This window comes from Hylobates moloch, unplaced genomic scaffold, assembly GCF_009828535.3.
Source record: "Hylobates moloch isolate HMO894 unplaced genomic scaffold, HMol_V3 SCAFFOLD_4, whole genome shotgun sequence".
Taxonomy (NCBI): Eukaryota; Metazoa; Chordata; class Mammalia; order Primates; family Hylobatidae; genus Hylobates; species Hylobates moloch.
In genome coordinates this window covers 140,602,867-140,623,784 of record NW_026652279.1, presented here as the reverse complement: position 1 = coordinate 140,623,784, position 20,918 = coordinate 140,602,867, and the positions used below count along the sequence as shown (strand labels likewise).

General features: G+C 36.2%; 1 protein-coding gene across 18 annotated transcripts in view; it reads left to right on the top strand.

Moving 5' to 3' along the window:
- RBM26 (RNA binding motif protein 26) overlaps positions 1-20,918 on the top strand; it is an 87,490-nt gene that overhangs the window by 11,367 nt on the left and 55,205 nt on the right. For all 18 annotated transcript variants that reach the window (XM_032151082.2, XM_032151081.2, XM_032151090.2 and 15 more), the window contains exons 2-3: positions 15,750-15,868; positions 17,174-17,310. In XM_032151082.2, the coding sequence (XP_032006973.1) occupies positions 15,750-15,868; positions 17,174-17,310 (256 nt within the window). The remainder of the gene's footprint in view (positions 1-15,749; positions 15,869-17,173; positions 17,311-20,918) is intronic.

Here is a 20,918-nt window from a genome sequence, read left to right as displayed (position 1 = left end):
GTAACAACTTTTCATTTGATTCAGTTCACCATTGGCTTCAAATTCTTTGAAGGCAGAATGAGAATTTTCCCTTTGGTGCTGGGTGCCGGGGCTCACACCTGTAATCCCAGCACTTTGGGAGGCCAAGGTGGACGGATCACCTGACATCAGAGGTTCAAGACCAGCCTGGCCAATGTGGTGAAACCCCGTCTGAACTAAAAATACAAAAATTAGCTGGATGTTGTGATGGGTGCCTGTAATCCCAGCTACTCAGGAGGTTGAGGCAGGAGAATTGCTTGAACCCAGGAGGCGAAGGTTGCAGTGAGCCAAGATGGTGCCACTGCACTCCAGCCTGGGCAACAGAATGAGACTGTCAGAAATAAAAATAAAATAAAATAATTGCCACAAGGGGGCTGGACTTCCTTTCGTTCAAATATGACCTTGAAGATCTTGAGGAATGTTGAGAAAGGCATGGAATAGAGAAATGGATGCTACAGTAGGAAGTTGGGAGGAAGCGAGAGAAATACTCATGGAAAGCCTTTATATGCTTCCAAAAATGGCACTTTGATTCCAGAGGGCAACGTTTGTTTGCCCTCTTGACAGAAAGTAGTAATCTCTAGAGGACTTCGGGCTTGAGGTAAGGACTCGCAAATGGCAAAAGAATTTCTCTTCCTACCAAAGGAGTGCTAACTCAAAAAGCAAGTAGGTGGAATCATTAAAGGGCCAGAGTGAGCCCTTATGGAGGTTGACAAACTGCTTCAAAAGCCACCAGAAAACTCAGCCATGGGGCTGGAATGGAAAGCATATGGTAAGTCATAAGGAGCTGGCAGAGCCGCAGTTCCAGTTAGTGTTTGTCCCAGCAATGTGCCAGCAGACAGGGGAAGGGTTGGAGGTCATTTGAGCTGGTAGGGTAAGAACAAGTATAAATCTCAGGGGATATCTGCGGGGGATCCCTGGTCTTTGCTACTGTGTAAACACAGTAAAAAGCCGCAGGCGCACAAATAATAGGAAGTGTGTGTTTAAGAAGTCACGTGGCACGTAGAGTGAAAACAGGGAAGCAGACTTGCCCCCAAGGTGAACAGTCCAGCAGGTGCACAAAGCCATTTCAGAACATACACAGAAAAGAATAGGCAGTGCAGCTTCTTGGAGAAAAGCTGATTTTAGTTGAAAAAAACAGGAAACCCCAAGCACTACACGGTTTTAGGCTTTAGCCCTATCATTCTCGTGAGCCTCCTGTCCAGGAGGGCCATTAGTGCCTCAGTTCTACTCGGTGCAGACCCCAAGGTCCTTCCCACCCCCACAAGGTGATCTCAGTGGTCAGACGGGGGGAGGAGAGCCACTTGTGACCAAGAGGAATTGTTCTGAGGGTTGGTTAGTATGCCAGACAGCGAATGGGAGAAGAAAACTGTATGGGGGTTGAATGTCTCCAGCCGAAGACGGCACTGTGTACGGGTCTCTTACAAGTAGGGAATGTACCCAAGTTAACGCAGCACCGATGTATGTTACCTGCTGCAAATCCATATGGGTCTGCAGCAGCGTCATTTCTTGTCTCCTCAGAAGAAAGAATTCGACCGAGGAGACATAAGGCAGAAGGAGAAACTGAGGCAAGTTTTAGCGCAGGAGTGAATGTTTATTAAAATGCTTTACAGCAAGAATGAAAGGAGGTAAAGTACACTTGGAAGAGAGCCAAGTGGGCAGCTTGAGCGATCAGATGCCGCTGGTTCCAGGTTTTTGAATTGCTGGGGAGATCTTTGTTCTTAACTCCTACCTCCTGCCTTTATGACTTTTGGAACTGTTTCAGCATTGTTGCTCCTTTCCTTGTCTTTTGAATGGTAACCACCCAAGAATGCCTCAGAGGGGTTTCACTCAGCCCCCTGCTCTACCCTCATACTTTGTTAGCTAGAAGCTAGTAGTTCCTTGGTGATCTCTTCTAGTTCTTCCTTGCTCCCAGAATTACTCATGAGTCTTTGTTAGTAAGTGTTGATGAGTGGCTGTAGACTCACTTTGTGGCTTGTGGTACTTCTGATTCTAATCTCTCGACGGCATGTTTATATGACTGCTAAAAGATGATTTAAAGTTTCTCTGGTTTCTCTTTACCTCCATCTATGGAGTCAGATTTTTTCTTCCTGACTTTCCACCAGGAATGAGAGTAAACATGGGTTTCTTTGCTCTTCTGAAGAGTTTGTCACTTTCTAGAATATAGTTAGTTCATTTATGGATTTTTTTTTTTTTTTTGGTCTCCTCAAGCTCTTTGGGTTTTAAAAAATATTGCAGTTTTGTAGTTAAAGTGGCTTGTTTTTTGTTGTTGGGGTGAGAGCAGTGGTCTCTTGTGATGTTCCACATCCAGCCTGAGGTAGAATGGCTAACGTAGTTTGAATGTGCATTTGTTTTATAAAAGTTAGGTTGAAAAATTTTTCCTATGTTTATGTATATATATAAATATATATAAATTATATATGGATAACATATTTTACATATTAAATATGTTTATATATAATATATAATGTAATTATATAATATATTAGAATATGTATGATTTATGATGTAACCATTACTTATATATAATACATGATACTTATATAGTTACTGTATATAATGCTCCAGAGATTGATTTAATAATTTAAGAAAATAACCTTTTTTCCCTAAAAAGTAATGGTTACATCATAAATATATGATGTAATTACTGTTATACAATTAATTATATATAATAAATATACATAATTATATATTATATATAATTAATATATAATTATATAATAAATAATTATGTATTATTGTATAATATATAATTGTATATTGTATGTTACATATTATATATTTTTTCCTGTTAATTGTTCATACACTCCCTAGTTTTTCTGATACATTGTTGATTTCTTAAAAAGTTGATTTGTAGGAGCTTTTCATGTATTAGGGAAATTGTGATATGAGCTGCAACTTTCTCTTTCCCATACTGACATTTATGTTTTGATTCTGCTTGTGGTAATTTTTCTAATACAGAAATGCTTCGGCTGGTTGCGGTGGCTCACACCTGTAATCTCAGCACTTTGGGAGGCTGAGGTGGGTGGATCATTTGAGTTCAAGAGTTCGAGACCAGCCTGGCCAACATGGTGAAACCATGTCTCTACTAAAAATGTAAAAATTAGCCTGGTGGTGTGGTGGGCACCTGTAATCCCAGCTACCTGGGAAGCTGAAGCAGGAGAATCGCTTGAACCCAGGAGGAGGTGGTTGCAGTGACGCTAGATGGCGCCACTGCACTCCAGCCTGAGCTACAGAACAAGACCGTCTCAAAAAAACACACACACAAAAAGAAATGCTTCATTTTATGTAGTTGAATTTATCCTTTATTTCATGGGGTTTGGATTTTCTATTGTAGTCATAGTCAGAAAAACTTTCCCTATTTTGAGATGAAGTTACTGCCAGTGATACTATAGCAAAAGCTATCAGTAGTTGTGCTTACTGTATGCCAGCGTACTGATTGGCTTACCAGTCAGTTAATGAACTCTACTTGACAATATGCATGCTACAAATCATACTGTGACTTACCACGAGAAGTCAGTGAGGCAAAATGGAAACCAGTCACTGTATTTTCTCAAGTAGTATCATCCATGTCCTTTATGATCTTATTTTTAAAGAAAATCCAGGTATGAAGTATGGATATAGCCTTATTTATGTGTTTTTATTCGGATGCACACAAAGTTATCTCTATAAAACTTGACTGCATAGTCCATGTTTTCCCAGGGATTTGAGATGCAACCTTAAATAGATACTAAGTTCTTATATGTATTTGGGTTTATTCTAGACTTTTTATATATTGATCTACATCTTTTACACTATTCTCTTATTTTGGTGATAAAAGGCTAGTCCCCTGTCAATAATGTTCATTTTTAGAATTTTCCTGCCTGGTTTTCCTTGACTGCCCTTGCCCTACAACTTTATTTTGAAAATTTTGAATATACAGAAAAGTTGAAAGAATTTTACAGTGACATACCCGTCATTGAGATTCTACCATTAACATTTTAGTGTGCTTGTCACTATTATCCTTTGGTTCATTTCAGAGTAAATCACAGATGTCAGTGCACTTACCCCTAAAGCATGCATACCATGCTTTACTTCAGTATTTTAGTTTTATTTTAATTTCAGAATATAGATACAATCAAGTGCACAGATCTTAAGTGTACTATTTTATAGTTTTGACAAGTGTATACATTTTTGTAACCCAGTCACCTGTTAAGATAACATTACACTTGCCCTGGAAAATTTACTCATTTCTTTTCCCATGCCCCCACCTACCTCTAGAAGAAAGCAGTATTCTGCTTTTTTTACACTATGTATTAGTATTGCCTGTTGTAGAACTTTTCTGTCAGTTGAATCAGAGTATTATTTTAAGCAAGGCTTTAATGTGCCTGAGATTTATCCATATTATTGCATATATCTGTAGTTTGCTTCTTTGTATTGCTGAGTAGTATTCTGTTGTCAGAATCATGGTATATACAGTAGTTAACAATAATAATGCTCTCATTTTTAGGCTGGATTAGTTAATTTAACACAATTTCTTAAGTCTTATTAATTGAAAATAGTACATGATGGTTCTAATAAAAATTTAAACAGTGTAGAAATAGAAACCAAAAATGAGTCTTCTTATTCCTTTCTGATTCTCATATATAAACTTGTAAACATATATCTGTAAAAATATACATGTGCCACCTATTGATGAGTATACATAACTTTTTTTCATAGATAGAATCATTTATATGTTGCTACTACAACTAGTATTTCCAGTAATACTGCACATCATCCCATAAAAGTATACTGTTAGGTAGATTCCTGTTCTTTCCAGTGGTTCAATAGAATTCCATTATGTGAGTGTATTGCACTTTGTTTAAATAGTGCTTTATTTATGATGTAATCATTACTTTTTAGTGGAAAAAAGCTTATTTTCTTGAATTATTCCTGTATGTAGTCAAAAGAAGGAAAACTTACCAAAAGACTTTGACTTGAAAAGCAAAATCTTCTTTACGTTTCCCATCCTTGAACTTTTACTGTTAATATGTAGTTTTTATGCTGTTACAATGGCTGAAATCCAGTGTTTTTGCATGACCAAATCATCTACGGCCATACCACTCTGAACACTCCTGATCTCGTCTAACTTGGAAGGCAAGCAGGATTAGGCTTGGTTAGTACGTGGATGAGAGACTATAGTTTATGTAACCATTCTGTTCTTATTTGTCATTTAGGTTGTTTGCTTTTTTCTTTGGCTTTCCAAATAACTATTTTTTTCCCTTTTCTTTTTTTCTTTAACAACGCAACTGGTACACTGTTTTTGACTTTTTAAATAACTCTGCAGTGAACGTCTTCCTCTATGTGTATGTTTGCTTTATTCTCATTAGTAGAAGTTATTTTCTAGAAGTCAGCTAATGCTGCTGTTGGAGGCTTAGTATTAAGTATACTTTCTTGGTTTAAATCCAGTACTTCAGAGGAACTTGTTTTATGATGTTATGTATTGCATTATAAGTAATTCCTCATTTTGTTTTTTGTCTCAAAGAGCCATTTAAAAAGAAGTTACGGGAGATAGTGTGTCAATGTAAATTCTAGCCTACTTTTGAGTTCTGTATATCTGCTCCATACATTCTGCAATTATTTATTTTCCATTTTACAGGCAATTTAAAAGTTGATAAAAAAATTTATAAAATCTTAAATGAAGTCACTTATAAATGAAAAGTGTTTGAATGATTACAGATTCCACATAGCATTAATATATACTTCAGCCGGTCATTTGTTTGTTGCTCCTTGTAATAGTTATAAATGCAATAACAGGTACTTTGAGGCCTATAACTTGTGATCTTTTTTGGACATATTTTGTAAGAAATTGTCGTTGTGACGTTTCTTACATGTTATTATTACTTTCTTTAATGATCTCAAGTGCTTATCTTACCTTTTTAAAAAGTTTAATTTTTTATAGTAGCAAGCAGACTGTGAAATAGGTAGACCTTATTTTGAAAACTGCTTTATAAACTTGCAGTTACCAGTCTCTAAAGTTATTAATGTACTTTCCTAAATTGAATCGTGTGAAGTTTGGATGCCTGTGATGACATTAAACAGCCAAATGGGAGGAGCAGTTAAGTTCTGTGAGAATACATGAAGTTTGGAGGAATCGTGAGTATACGTTGTGATTAGGAAAAGGCTCTTGAATCCACCTAGCCTCTGTGGGTTTCAGATGTAGAGAAAGTTTTATTGCCATACTGAAGTGATCGGACAATTTTGGAGCTGTATTATGAGATGTGGGGAAGGTTAAAACAGGAGTTACTTGATCCAGTCTTTTTTTAAGAATGTTGCTTGCTGGGCACAGTGGATCACGCCTATAATCCCAGCACTTTGGGAGGCCCAAGTGGGTGGATCACCTGAGGTCAGAAGTTTGAAACCAGCCTGGCCAACATGGTGAAACCCCATCTCTACTTAAAATACAAAAATTAGCTGGACGTGGTGGTACATGCCTGTAATCCCAGCTACTGGGGAGGCTGAGGCAGGAGAATTGCTTGAACTCGGGAGGCAGAGGTTGCAGTCAGCCGAGATCGCCACTGCACTCCAGTTTATGGCATGTAGAGGTTTGATTAGATAAAACGTTTTGAAGACAAAGGAAGACTAGTTAGCTATTTCTTAGTCTAGTTTAAGAGTGAGTTGTGAAATGCCTGAATTTAGATTGCTATAATGTTGGTGATTAGAAGCTCCTTCTCAATACATTGTGATTTGTTCTAGGGAAAAGGCAGGCATAGTTATCTGTAATACCAATGGGAGAAAGAGGCAAACATACCAGTAGTTGCTATGTAACAGTGGTAGAAACAATGTACAGATATATAGGTCTGGCAGTTTAGGAGAAATAACACAAAATGTTTCTATTAAGTAGAATTTATCTATTTATCCCTTCTAAGGGCTCAAAATTTGGTCATGAGTGCTGAGGAAATGGGATTCTGTGACTCTTTAGAAAGACATAAAGAAAAAATTGAAGATTCTAATGCTATGTACTAAATTATTTTGAAATTCAGTTAACTAAAAGTTACTGGGAGTGGGAAGGGAGAAAGAGTGCAAGGTGGTGAAAGCTTAATCTTTTCTCACAAAAATGATCCACTTTTTCAGATTGTATGGTTCAGTGCCTTTATTTTTTAAATGAGTGAACTAAAGCCTAGAGAAATAAAATGCTAACGCAGGACTATATAACTGGTGAATAAAGTAGAAATAACATCAGACTGGAAATCTGAAAATTCTGTTTTTTGGAGTACAGTTCAGTGCTTTTCTTCAGTACTAGACTGCTTCATGAAAAGTCTGACAATTTGGCTTGGGGCAAAGTAGGTTTGAAAGGGAATATAGGACTTAAAATATAGCAACCAGAATTTAACTAAAGTATATTTTTAGGGGTGATTATATGCATTTTTTTAATCATAGTTCATTATTTAGTAATCCCTTAACGATTGTTAGGGTGCTTGGCAGGTTAATAAAGTGTGTCTTATTTGTAATTATATTTATTTGTAATTATTTCTAGTTTGTCAGGTCAGCTGTTAGATGAAGAAACTGAAGCTTAGTTTGCTTAGTCTTAAGATTCATGACCGGAAAAGTGTCCATAATAATTTCTCCTTTTTAAAGAAAAATTTTGGCATGACTGTGGTAACCATATCAGAAAGTTTTGGTGGCAATGTTAGAGAAAGACTTAGAAGTGAATCTCTAGCATATATAACCACACAGCATTAGCCAGACCTTTTAAAGAAATATGAGAAAAAGGTTAAAGGCATAATCGACTCAGCCAAATTTATCCAACAGGATGATAGAACTAGGTTTTTTGTATTTCTAGTTTTAGTGCTATTTCTTTTGGATAATTTTGCCTTTTTGGTTTTAAAAGAAAATGTTCACTAGCCTCTGCTCTCTCATTTTAGTAACCAGAGGGATGGATTACCTGAGATCTGTTGTTAACTAGACAGAATGTGAGTAACTGGAGTGGGGGGTGGCCTCTAGAACCAGTCTTTTCTCAGAGAACTCAATTCTTCTTCAACTATGAATAGAAATTTTAAAAAAAACAACAACAAAACCCTAAATATGAAGGTTAGTCATGGGCTACCATATTGTAGATCCACCTTTTTTTTTTTTTTTAAAGAGAGAGTTCTGTGGCTTGATGTATAACCATAATTATAACCACAACTATCTGTGCATAATTTGTCATTTGGGCTGCTGCTGTTTGCACTGAACAGTACAAACTTTTACTTTGGTTTTGTTATCTGATTATTGGGTCTTTGACACTTAATGGGCACTTCTTATTTTTTTTTTATTTAATTTAGAAGTTATGTAACTTCTAAAGCTATGGTTCTCAAGTGTGGTATCAGGATTCCTGGAATTTCCTGAGAGCCTTTCATGGTGTCTATGAGGTCCTTATTTTTCCTACTATGTATCTGTGTCAGGTCAGGTTTTCTTCATGTACTTCAACCAGTATAACATATCATAACAGACTGAATGTAAAAACAGATATAAGAATCGGCCTGTCTTCTATTAAGCGAAACAAAAGTATTTGCAAAAAGTGTAAAACATGGTCACTCTTCTCAGAAAATTTGTATTTTATTTTGGAAAAATAGTTTTTTTTTCTTTAATATGGTATTTAACTTCAGGTGAGGCTATTTATCATAGAGCTCTGCCCATCCCTGACCTGCAGTGGGGATATGACCTAAATGGGGAAGATGAGTCATTTTCAGAGGCCAATACGGTTGCTGGAAGAGAGAAAAAGTAGGCTCCTTTTTCTGGTTTCACTAGCTGTCAGAATAATGTAAGCCAGGAACTGCTTGGGGGCCATCATTTTTGCCACACATAGCCTTTCTGAAAGTGAAAAATGCAGAATAGAGAGTCCTGGTGATATGATTTGAACTCCTGGATTCAGAAAAAAAGCCAGCCCCACATATGGGCTTCCTGTTTGTTTGCATGAATAAATTCTTCTTCTGATTACTCAAACAAATATATAGAGTTTTTATGCTAGTTTTAATGGATTTATTATTTCAAACTAAACTAAATTTTTTCTCAATTTTAATTCTTAATAAATATTTATATAATTCTTTTAAATAAAAAGCTGTTTGGAGTGATTCCTATTTTTAAAGCATAGAGGGCTCCTGATACCAAAAAGTTTGAGAATCATTGTTGTAAAAGTAAGATGGAATCACGCTATTTCTTGGAATGATGTGGGGGAATAAAAGAACTGGCCAGTAGTTTTCAGTGTTATAATTACATGTATTGTGATACATTTTGCAGTGATGAAGAAGTATTAATAGATTGTGTGATGCTCAAGGATGGATCATGTTTAGATATGCTTGTATTTTGATTTCGTAGAATGAACTGGATGTATAATAACTCTTAATGAGTAGTCTTTGCTGTAACTAATTACTGTATATAAGTAATCTATTTTTGCTTTCTTGTTTGAATTAAATGAAGCATGTAATAAACTACAGCAATTAGAATTTTCAATGTATGTATTATGCTTGCTGCAATGAAATTTGGATTTTTAAAAGAGTAATTCTAAGTACAGAATATAAAATCATGACTTTGATGCAAATTAGATATTTTTCCTGAATATAAAATGAAAATTTGGAAGGAACAGACGTGGGTGCATATCCGTGTTCTAAAGTTACTCAGTTAACATATTTAAATTTAATTTTTAATTCCCACTACCACCTCCAGCTCCTTTTCAAGATTACTGAAAATGGAAGCTTGGGTTAAATTCCATGAGTTATATTCTACTGAATTTCTAAAGTCTCCAAGAAACTCGTGCAAAACAAACTTTTTGAAATATTGTATTGGAGTATTATAGCTTTCTTTACAGTCTCATTACTGTTTTGAAAATCTGAAAAACTAAAACACACTATGGGTGTGTTGGGGGATTAGTACAACCTTTATTTCTGGAGGTGATTTGTTTCTTATTAAGAATATTTAGTTTTTAAAGATATTTTATTATAACATTTGATTTTCTGTATTATTTTGGCTTCTGTAACTTTAGACTGTGTACTTCCCTCTCCACCCCAGATATAGTTGGAAGAGAATGGCCTTCTTAGATGGTCACTTCTATGCTTTTAAAGGTTATGCATGAAGCTGGAAGTCTCCAACTGAACTGTTTTTAAAAGCAAAGATGCCAGCTGGGCACATTGCTCACACCTGTAAATCCCAACACTTTGGGAGGCCGAGGCAGAAGGATCACTTGAGGCCACGAGTTCAAAACCAGCCTGGTCAACAGAGCAAGACCCTATTTGTACACCCAAACAAAAATTAGCCAGGTGTAGTTGTGTGCACCTGTAGTCCTAGCTACTGGGGAGGCAGCGGTGGGAGGATCTCTTGGCAGGAGTTCAAGGCTTCAGTGAACCATGATTGCACCACCGCCCTCCAGCCTGGGTAACAGCAAGACTTTGTCTCTAAAAAAATGAAATGAAAAAAAAAAAAAAAAAAGAACTTTATTAGCTGTATCCTTAACACAGTATATTCAGGAATTGACAAAAGTTTTATTTTTGTGCCTTTAAAATCATTGATGTGAATGACTTCATAGTGATTTGGAGATTTAATTTGCCAAAGCTCACTGAAGCAGTTAATTTGAAGTCCTTGGAGAATTAAAATTGGAAACCCCAGTGTTCGTGAATGCTCACTTTGCTCCATTTCACTGGACTCCTGTCCCTCATATGTGTCAAGAAGGTCAAGTAGGCCTTAGGCTGTTTCTGATGGGTTTCCTTGGCCTGGGCTTTTTTAAATTTTTTCTTTCCCAGATAGCCATAAAGCATGCTTGCATTACATTTCCATTCCTATCTAAATTCAGATCCCTGTTTACATGTAACTTGAACAGAGTCCTTCCTTGATGATCTTAAATAATACTTGTTTTATCTTCTCTATTTTCTTTCTCCTTACCTTTCTTCCTTTCTCCTCCTTTACACTTTATCCTTTCAACCTGGATTTTTCCTCGGAGCACGTGTCTACATGACAATACATACTGTAAATGTATGTTTGTGTAATATGCATATTGTCTCCCTCCCACCCTCCAATGTAAATTCCATGGCAACAGTGATGTTTCTAGAAGTTGTATTTTCAGGATCTAGAACAGTGACAGAGTAGGTGCTTTTAAAATTTGCTTGAATAATGAATGCGATATTTGGACGATAATCACTAAACCCAGCATACTTATTTTCTTATTTTATTCATCAAACTTTATATGAAGATGAAAGGTTCCCTGACAGAAACGAGCCGTTGATCTAGTGAGACATATATTTGTATGTATATTCTCTTGCTTAGTAACTATTAATATGTCTCAGATCTTTTGTAGTGTGTATTTTATCTACAGTGTAATTTTTAAAAAATGCTTTTCTATTACTAATACATGTAGATCAGTAATTGAACAGACTACTGTGTTATTTTATATTTCATATATTTGCATAGTATCTCATGAACAGATTTAAACCTAATGATTATACTCATTGATATTTGTGAGGGATTTACTATCCAATCCAGCGCTTATCTGCCAAGAGCTGTTCAGCCTATGCTTGAAACCATTCTAATGATGGAGAACCCTCAGGCAGTTTATTCTGCCTTTAGGAGGCCTCCGAGTATTTAAAAAAAGAAAAAAAGCCTGTCTCTTATTTTAAGCCAAAACCTGTTTGTCTGCTTCTGCTTGCTGGCTTTAGTTACATTCCTTGGAGGATATATTGGACAAATGTAAAACTGACTTTAGTTACATTCCTTGGAGGATATATTGGACAAATGTAATCCTTTTTCCTTGTGAACCTTTCAATTATTTGAAGACTTACCAAGTTCTTTCTAACAGTTCAGTTCTCTAGGCTGAGAATCCCTAGAAAACCATCTAATAATGATATCCATTTACCATCTTGGTCATTTTCTAAGAATCTGTTTGAGTTTGTTTATGCATTTATAAAGGTGGCACCTAGAACTGAAAGCACTAACACTCTACTGCATAGGAGAGCAGCACTCTTTCCTGTCTAGTTTTCAGTTTTGTTGTATGTTTATAATTTATGTTTCCCCCCAGCCATTTCACACTTTTATTTCCTTTAACTTAACCATTTACTAAAGTACTTAAGTTTTCACCTTCTATTTGCCTTCTACAAATGCTATTGTTAAGTTAGATCTCATGCCTTATTTTGTAGTTTTTGCTTTTGTTTGTATTCTTCCCCCTCACCAGCCCCAACACACACACAGAAGAGTAATTGCAGTTGGAGCACTTGGTGATCAGAATCATACTTTATTGAAAGATTTTGTTGTTTGTGGGAGCTAAGAAGTACTTTTCAAAACTTGATTCTTTTTTTCCCTGATCTATAAGGCAATTTCAGGTCTACTTTTTCTCTCACACATTTTCAGGATGCTAGCAGTATGTAGCAGGGGTAAAGAAAAGTCTAGCTCTGACAAGATATATATAGACCATTCAAATTACAAACCTTTTATCAGCAGTGGCAACTGGTAAAGTGCCTCGAACAATCTTGCTAGCCATGGAGATAATTTTTTAAAATAATTTGCTGTATGAATATAGTTTTTTAATTAGGTAATTTGAATGTTTAATTGACTTTGCATAACATCATTACTAGATGTTCAGATAATATAACACTTAAGACAAATAGAAAAGAGAACGTAACGTTTTGCCTTTCTGTTCTTGATACATAACATTTCAGTATATTATTAAATTTCTGTGGTCTATATTTTTTACTCAGCTTTTTGTTTTCAAAAATATTGAAGTAAAAATGGAACTTCTTGTAGGACTTAAGAAAAATTGTCTCCCAAATGCAAATTCAGTTGTTTTGCCATTAAATGTGAAATTATAACCCCTGCTTCTATATAATTTGAACTTTTAACAAATGTTAAAAAGTCATCTGCCTTTCAGATTATTTCAAGGATTTACAACTGTATATGGTAGTCTATTTGTTGTGGCTAATGGTTTTTTATTCAGTTCAGATTGCTTCTACAGAAGATGTCTGGAATTCTATCTTGCTGATTTATCAAACTGTGGTTTATAGACCATAATAATTATAAAAATCACAAAAGCCTTCCTCTAGATTTTTAGCTGCTAACATTTTAATTCATTTTAAAAATGTCCTATTTAAAAAATAATGGTGTGAAAATGAAATAGATTTGGTATTTTGTTGAGAGAATTGAAAAATGACAGGTAGGTTAGTGGAAAAACCACTAATAAGTTGAAAATTCACCACAACAATCAAACCAATATTAAATTACAGCATTTAGACTCAGTGTAGACTGAATTTATTTACAGCAGTTGCAATAAAACACAATAATATTATATATCGTAATGATTTCCAGTAAATTGAAATATGTTTAGCTTGATGTCTAGTTTGGTTGATGTCTGGTCGATTTGGTTGATAGGGAGTGACTGTAACTCTAGGTGTTTAAAAAGTAAATTGGAAGTCAGGTTTCTGGCACCTCGTTGTAAGAGGCAGTCTAGTGTGGTGGTTGAGAATGTGGACTTTGGAGTATGAGATTTAGTTTTAAATCTTGATTCATCTCCTTGCTATGTAGTCTTGGGAAGTCTACTTAGCTTTTCTCTGAACTTCAGTTTCTTTATCAGTAAAATGAGAGCCCAATATAGTATGTAAAATTAGAAGTGCAGTTCATGGCACAAACTAGGTGTTGAGTAAGTGTTAGTAATTAACTACTGCTATTATTTTATTGTTAGTTACTCTAACTTGTAAAATCTTAAATAATAATTTTAGCTTAGTTATAAACAATTATATCATTCTTTTGAATTGGATGAAAATAGTTCAGACATCGAAAATTTTCCGTCCTGACATTGTTAATTGAAATAAACGAGGCACAGAAAGATTAATGCCGTATGTTACCACTCATATATGGAAGCTAAATAAGTTGGTCTCATATAAGTAGAAAGTAGAATAGTGGTTACCAAATGCTGGGAAGGGTGGTAGGGAGATAGGGAGAGGTTGGTTAACAGATAACAAAATTACGCTGGATTGGAGGAGTAAATTCTAGTGTTGTTTAACACTGTAGGGTAACTATAGTTAATTTATTATATATTTTCAGATAGCTAGAAGAGATTTTGAATGTTCCCAACACAAAGAAATAAATGTTTTAGGTGATAGATATGCTGATTGTTCATTATACATTGCATACAGGTATTAAAATATCGCGTTGTACTCCATGAATACATACAATTATTATGTGTTTTTTTTTTTTTAAAAAAAACTTTCCCTTCTTACCCTGTTCATACTATCATCCTGTCCAAATAGCCGTAGTTTATTTATCCTTCCACATATATATAAACCAGATTTCTCTCTTTTCCCCCAACACAAATGACAAATACTATACAAACCTTTTCTCTGTCTTGCATTTTAAATTTAATAAATTGATATGAAGATTTCTTTAAGGGTTGAAAACTTCGTTACCTGTCTTTTTATCTTTTTGCTACATGTCATTCTTTTGTGTGGATTTTAATACAGTTTATTTTTCCAGTTCTCTAAATGGACATGTGCACATTTTTGATTTTACAATCAATATGACAGTGAATAACTTGTACACATGTCATTTTGAACACGTGAGTATATGTGTAGAATAAATTCGTAGGTGTAAATTGCATTTGTGACCTTGATACTACCAGAGTACTCTATGAGCTACCAGTTTACTCACAGCAGCTCATGTTTACAATTGCGTTTTCATTAGTCTTGCCACCAGAATACATTTTCATATTTATTGGATTTTGCCAACCTGATAACTGAAAAATATTTCAGTGTAACTTAAATTTGTATTTCTCTTATGGGTGAGGTTGTACTTTTACTCATTTAAGAGTCATTTTTATTTCTTTTATGGTTTAGCATCTATTCATATCCTTTGTCTTTTTTCTCTTATAATGTTAGTCTTGGTAAAAACACTGTGGGTTAGGGGAATTAGCCTTTTTGTGATGAGATAAACTGAGCTTTTTTTTCATTTGTTGACCCTTCATTCTGAGATTTTTTTGTTTGTTTTTTATAATCACATTACTTTTTTGATATATGGATTTTGTGTCTTCCTTACTCCAGGGTTAAATAAATTGTGTTTTCCTCTCACATGTTTCCAGGTTTATTTTGTAAAAGGTAACTGCCAAGTTGTCTCAATACATTTTCTTTCTTTTTTTGAGATAGGGTCTTACTCTGTCACCCAGACTGGAACGTAGTGATGCGATCCCAAATCACTGGAGCTTTGAACTTCTGGGCTCAGATGATTCTTCCCCCTCAGCCTCCCGAGTAGCTGGGACTACAGGCACACACTACCATGCCTTTTTTTTTTTTTTTTTTTTTTTTTTTGGTAGAGACTGGGTTTCACCATTTTGCCCAGACTGGTCTTGAACTCCTGGGCTCAAGTGATCTGCCCGCCTAGGTCTCCCAAGGTGCTGTCGTTACAGGATTGATTCACTGTGCCTGGCCTCAATACTGTTTATTGCATAATTTATCTCCTCTTAGTTGGTTTGGATGCCACTTTTATAAAATCTGAATTCCTAGTACATTTGGATCCATTTCTAGACTTTCTTTTTTTGCTGTTTAATATACTGATGGGTGTGTTTTTAAGAAATAAAATGGCTACACATAGCATTAAGGAGTGTTAGTATAAAGAGAACTTAAATTTCTTCAAGGTCCTCTGTGACCCAGGTGCTTTTTACATGTATTAACTCACTTAACTATTATTCTCACTAATTCAGTTTGTAACTGGAATTTGTAGAATGTGCAGTTGGCTAAATTTTCTTCAATATTGGTTTTTTTCTTTAGCTGTGATGCAGATCCATCTGCCCTAGCAAAATATGTTCTGGCTTTGGTGAAGAAAGACAAAAGTGAAAAAGAGTTAAAGGCATTATGTATTGATCAGCTGGATGTATTTCTTCAGAAAGGTAAGATCTTTGGTTTAAAAATACTACTATATTTTAAAAAGTCATTTAAGGCTTGGCACGGTGGCTCATGCCTGTAATCCCAGCACTTTGGGAGGCTGAGGTGGGTGGATCACCTGAGGTCAGGAGTTCAAGACCAGCCTGGCCAACATGGTGAAACCCTGTCTCTACAAAAAATATAAAAATTAGCTAGGCATGATGGTGGGTGCCTGTAATCCCGGCTACTCGGGAGGCTGAGGCAGGAGAATTGCTTGAACCCGGGAGGCAGAGGTTGCTGTGGGCTGAGATCACGCCATTGCACTCCAGCCTGGGTGACAAAGTGAGACTCATCTCACAAAAAATTAAATAAAGTTGTTTAAAATAAGTTTATCCACAGAATATTAAAGGAACTCGCTAAGAAGCCCTAATTTTAACACAGTTAAATAAACAATATTATTATTGAGTATATCCGTAGCTTATTTAAAATGGATGCCACCTCTCAGTAATGTCCATGTGCTTATTCTTAAAGCATGTTGATATTTTTTCTTACGTAGATTAAAAGATTAAGAAAATGACTGCCTATTTATTTAAAGCTAGTACTGCTTAGGAAACTGCTTTTAATCTTACCTAGCATATTGCTTTTCAGCTTTTTGTACTTTGCCACATCTAGATTATGATAGTGTTTGTGTTTGCAACACTGAGTAGGCGACATAGAGAAGACTTAGTCACGGCTGGAGGTGACTAGCCCAGAGGGCTGCAACCATTCCAGTCCCTACCTTCTTGAAAATAGCATGAATCAGTATTGCCTCAGGACTTGTGCCATGGCACACTGGTTGGGAAGCTGTTGATACTAGTATATTTTCTTTCTTTTTACTTTTTTTTTTTTTGACATGGAGTCTCGCTCTGTCACCCAGGCTGGAGTGCAATGGCGTGATCTTGAGTGCAATGGTGTGATCTTGAGTGCAGTGGCGCAATCTCGGCTCACTGCAATCTCCGCCTCCTGGGTTCAAGTGATTCTTCTGCCTCAGCCTCCCTAGTATCTGGAATTACAGGCACCTGCCATCATGCCTGGCTAATTTTTGTGGAGACAGGGTTTCATCATGTTGGCCAGGCTGGTCTTGAACTCCTGACCTCAGGTGATCCACCCGCCTTGGCCTCCCAAAGTGCTGGGATTACAGATGTAAGCCACTGCACCCGGCCAGTACTAGTATATTTTCTAATTTATAAAAGTCAAGGTATATTTCATCATATTAGAGATAAGAGATGTAGAAGCGGGGAATTAATCTTAACAAATGTGTTTTAATCTATGGTGTTTGGTTTTATTTTTAGAGACACAGATATTTGTGGAAAAACTTTTTGATGCTGTGAATACAAAGAGTTACCTACCTCCTCCAGAGCAGCCATCATCAGGAAGCCTGAAGGTAGAATTTTTTCCACACCAAGAAAAAGATATAAAGAAGGAAGAGGTAATGATTTGTGTTATACCTTGCAGGTTATTTAAACACATAAGAGGAATAATTAAACTGAGTTTTTATCTTCTACATCTTTGTGTTGGGAGTCCTCAGGACCACTCCCAGTTTAAGTGATTTTTCTAGGAGGACTCATAGGACTCTGCATATAATTATGCTTATGGCCCTGGCTTATTTCAGCAAAAGGATATAAAGCAAAGTCAGCAAATGTAAAAGGTGTATGAGGCCAAGTCCAGTGGAAAACAAGCACAAGCTTACAAAGTCCTCAGAGTTGCACAGGATGTGCTTAATTCCCCTAGCAGTGAACTGTAACAACACATGGGGATTAGGCAAGCTCCTTAGAAACTCTGCCCTGCGTTCTTATTTGGAACTGGTCACATAGGCACCGCCTACCTAGTATGTATCAAAATTCCAGACTTCTGGGAGGAAGGCAGATGTTCAGTGTAGACCATATTGTTTCATAAATAATTCAGGCACAGTGAACCATTCCTTATCGGGTAATGGGAACCCTCGAGAAATCAAAGTGCCCAGGAGCCAGCCAAAGGCCAGCCTTACAAGCATGCTGGCTTTCTAAGGATAGTATTGTCAGGCCTGCTTTTACTCTGCACAATATCTTACAGACATAGAGTCTTAATATCTGTTCTATGAAAATAATTAGGTTGACAATTGATCTGTTTGCTTTTGTCATACATGTATTTAGTAGGGGACTGTTTTTAAGGTAGTAAAACACAAGGACTTTCACAGGACAGTGGAAATGACTTCATACTTCAAGAGGTCCCGAAATTTTTGTGTGTATTTTATAACCTCTCTTCACCCTTATTTAATAGTCATATAATAATTTATATCCTTTCAATTTGATGTTGAAAGATTATAATTTGGCCAGAGTGAGCGTGGCTCATGCCTGTAATCCCAGCACTCTGGGAGGCTGAGGCGGGAGGATCGCTTGAGCCCAGGAGTTTGAGACCAGTCTGGGTTATATAGTGAGACCTCATCTCTATGAAAAAAATTTTAAAATTAGCCAGGTGTGATGGGGTGGTGCATGCCTGTAGTCCCAACTACTTGAGGGGCTGAGGTGGGAGAACTGCTCGAGCCCCAGAGCCTGAGGGTGCAGATCGAAGCACTACACTGCAGCCTAGGCAACTGAGCAAGACCCTGTCTAAAAAAAAAAAAAAACAAAAAACAAAAAACTATAATTTTAGTGAAAATAATTGTTGGCAGTTAAGCCATTATGTTTCTGCATTTAGCCCTAGCTTTAGGTCACACAAATCTTGGTTAAAATTTTGGTACTACACATCACTGGTTTGTGACCTTGAAAACATTACTTTTCTGAGCCTCATTTTACTCAGCTGTGAAATGGAAATATTAAATGTTCTTGTGAGGAATAAGTAAAATAATGTATATAAAACACCAATCAAGTGCTTTATATACATTATTTTACTTCTCACACGTGGCACATAGTAGGTTGTCAGTAAATGGCAGCTGCTGTCATTTTTGAGATTGTAAGAAATGTTGCTGTTGTGACCTTTGTTTTTTTTCTCCTTTTATGCTTTTTCCAGATTGTATATAAATAATACATTTTATTATGCAATAAAATATATATATTATGTAATCTCAAATATATTTATATCTCTATCTGAATATATTTACACACATGTATATTTATATATTTTCATATACACATACCCACATGTAACGTCCCAATCAGTTTTATCTGCCTGGGAAGACCAGAAATGTAATTTATAACTGAACCTATTTCATACCTAACAGTATAAGGGTTCTGTTAGGAAGAAAGGGACGGCGGATATTGTGTTGGCAATTGCTTATGCAACATAGAGATAATGCAATGGTTTATTCAAGTTTTGCCTACTGGTGGAACTTTGGGTTGGTTTCAGATTTTTGCTGTTTTATACTTTGGCTGGGCACAGTGGCTCACGCCTGTAATTCCAGCACTTTGGGAGGCTGAGGCGGATGGATCACCTTAGGTCAGGAGTTCGAGACCAGCTTGGCCAACATGGTGAAAGCCCGTCGCTACTAAAAAATACAAAAATTAGCTAGGCATGGTGGCAGGTGCTTGTAATCCCAGTTACTCGAGAAGCTGAGACAGAATCGCTTAAACCTGGGAGGCAGAGGTTGTAGTGAGCTGAGACCACGCCATTGCACTCCAGCCTGTGTGACAAGAGTGAAACTCTGTCTCAAAAAAAAAAACACTATATATATATATATATCCTTTAATTCTCAGAAAATCTTGAGTAAATCACTGTCCCTTGGCTTGAGTAGTCTTCCCCTAAATCGAGTTAGTAGCAAAGCCTTAGTCTTATTATCTATTGATGTAATAATACTTCCTGTTTTTTCAACCAATTGTGGGAGATACTTATCCCTGATCTTTCAGAATTGTTGAAATGCCAGATGGCAGTCTACGTTTAAAATGCTGTGGCTATACTAAAAGTTTGCAGATGGGCATGTACTGTGGAATATGGTGATCTGTTAGATTACTCGCAAAAGTGCATTGAGTAAATAGAAGGGAAAGAGTGCATCAGAAGGGTGGTATTAGTACCCGGTTTTTTGTCTGGTCTGGGAGGAGAGCTAGAATAGGTGGAAAGAGTACGAAAGTACTTGAATTTAAAAAGGCAAACTGTTGAAAGAACGCTTTAAAGATTATTTCTCCTAGTTTGGTCTGTTAATAGGATTTCCATTTGATTTCTCATCTAAAGTGGCACACTTTTTTTTTTTTGAGATGGAGTCTTACTCTATTGCAGGCTGGAGTGTCGTGGCGCCATAGCGGCTCACTGCAACCTCGCCTCCTGGGTTCAAGCAATTCTTCTCCCTCAGCCTCCCAAGTATCCCTCCTGTAATCCCCTTCTGGGATTACAGGCGCGTGCCACCATGCCCAGCTAATTTTTGTATATTTAGTAGAGATGATATTTCAGCATGTTGACCAGGCTGGTCTTAAACTGCTGACCTCAAGTGATCCACCCACCTCTGCCTTTAAAATGGCTGGGATTACAGGTGTTAGCCAATGTGCCCAGCCTAAAGTGGCACATTTTGACAGTCAGAAGCTCTTATCAAAAGGATGCTGGAACAGCTGGCATAAACTGGGACACGTGTACCCTGTGCGTAGACTACCTGCATAAGAATATCTTATGGTTCTCAGTAACGCAAAATCTTGAGCCCTATCTTACTTATAGAAGCCACTTGCACAATATTTCCTGAATTTGTTTAACCTCTAAGTCCCTTTTTTCTAATTATCTAGAAAAACAGTGATTCTTATCGTTCCTATTGTTGAGGACCATTATTCTCAACAATATAGTCTGGAGAAGGTAGCAATGAGAATATTTTCCAAGGTTGCTTTCTAGTAGCTGTATAATGTGAATGGAGGCACCTTGTAGGAAACAGAAATATATAGCTGTCATGCTGCTGTGAGAAACTGGAGAACTATTTCACCTTATACATTGTTTTCCCAGATATATATATATAATAATATATAATATCATATATGATAATATATATTAAATAATATATATTATTATAGATGATATTACATATTAAATATATATTATTATATATATTACATATTAAATAATATATATTATTATATATGATATTAT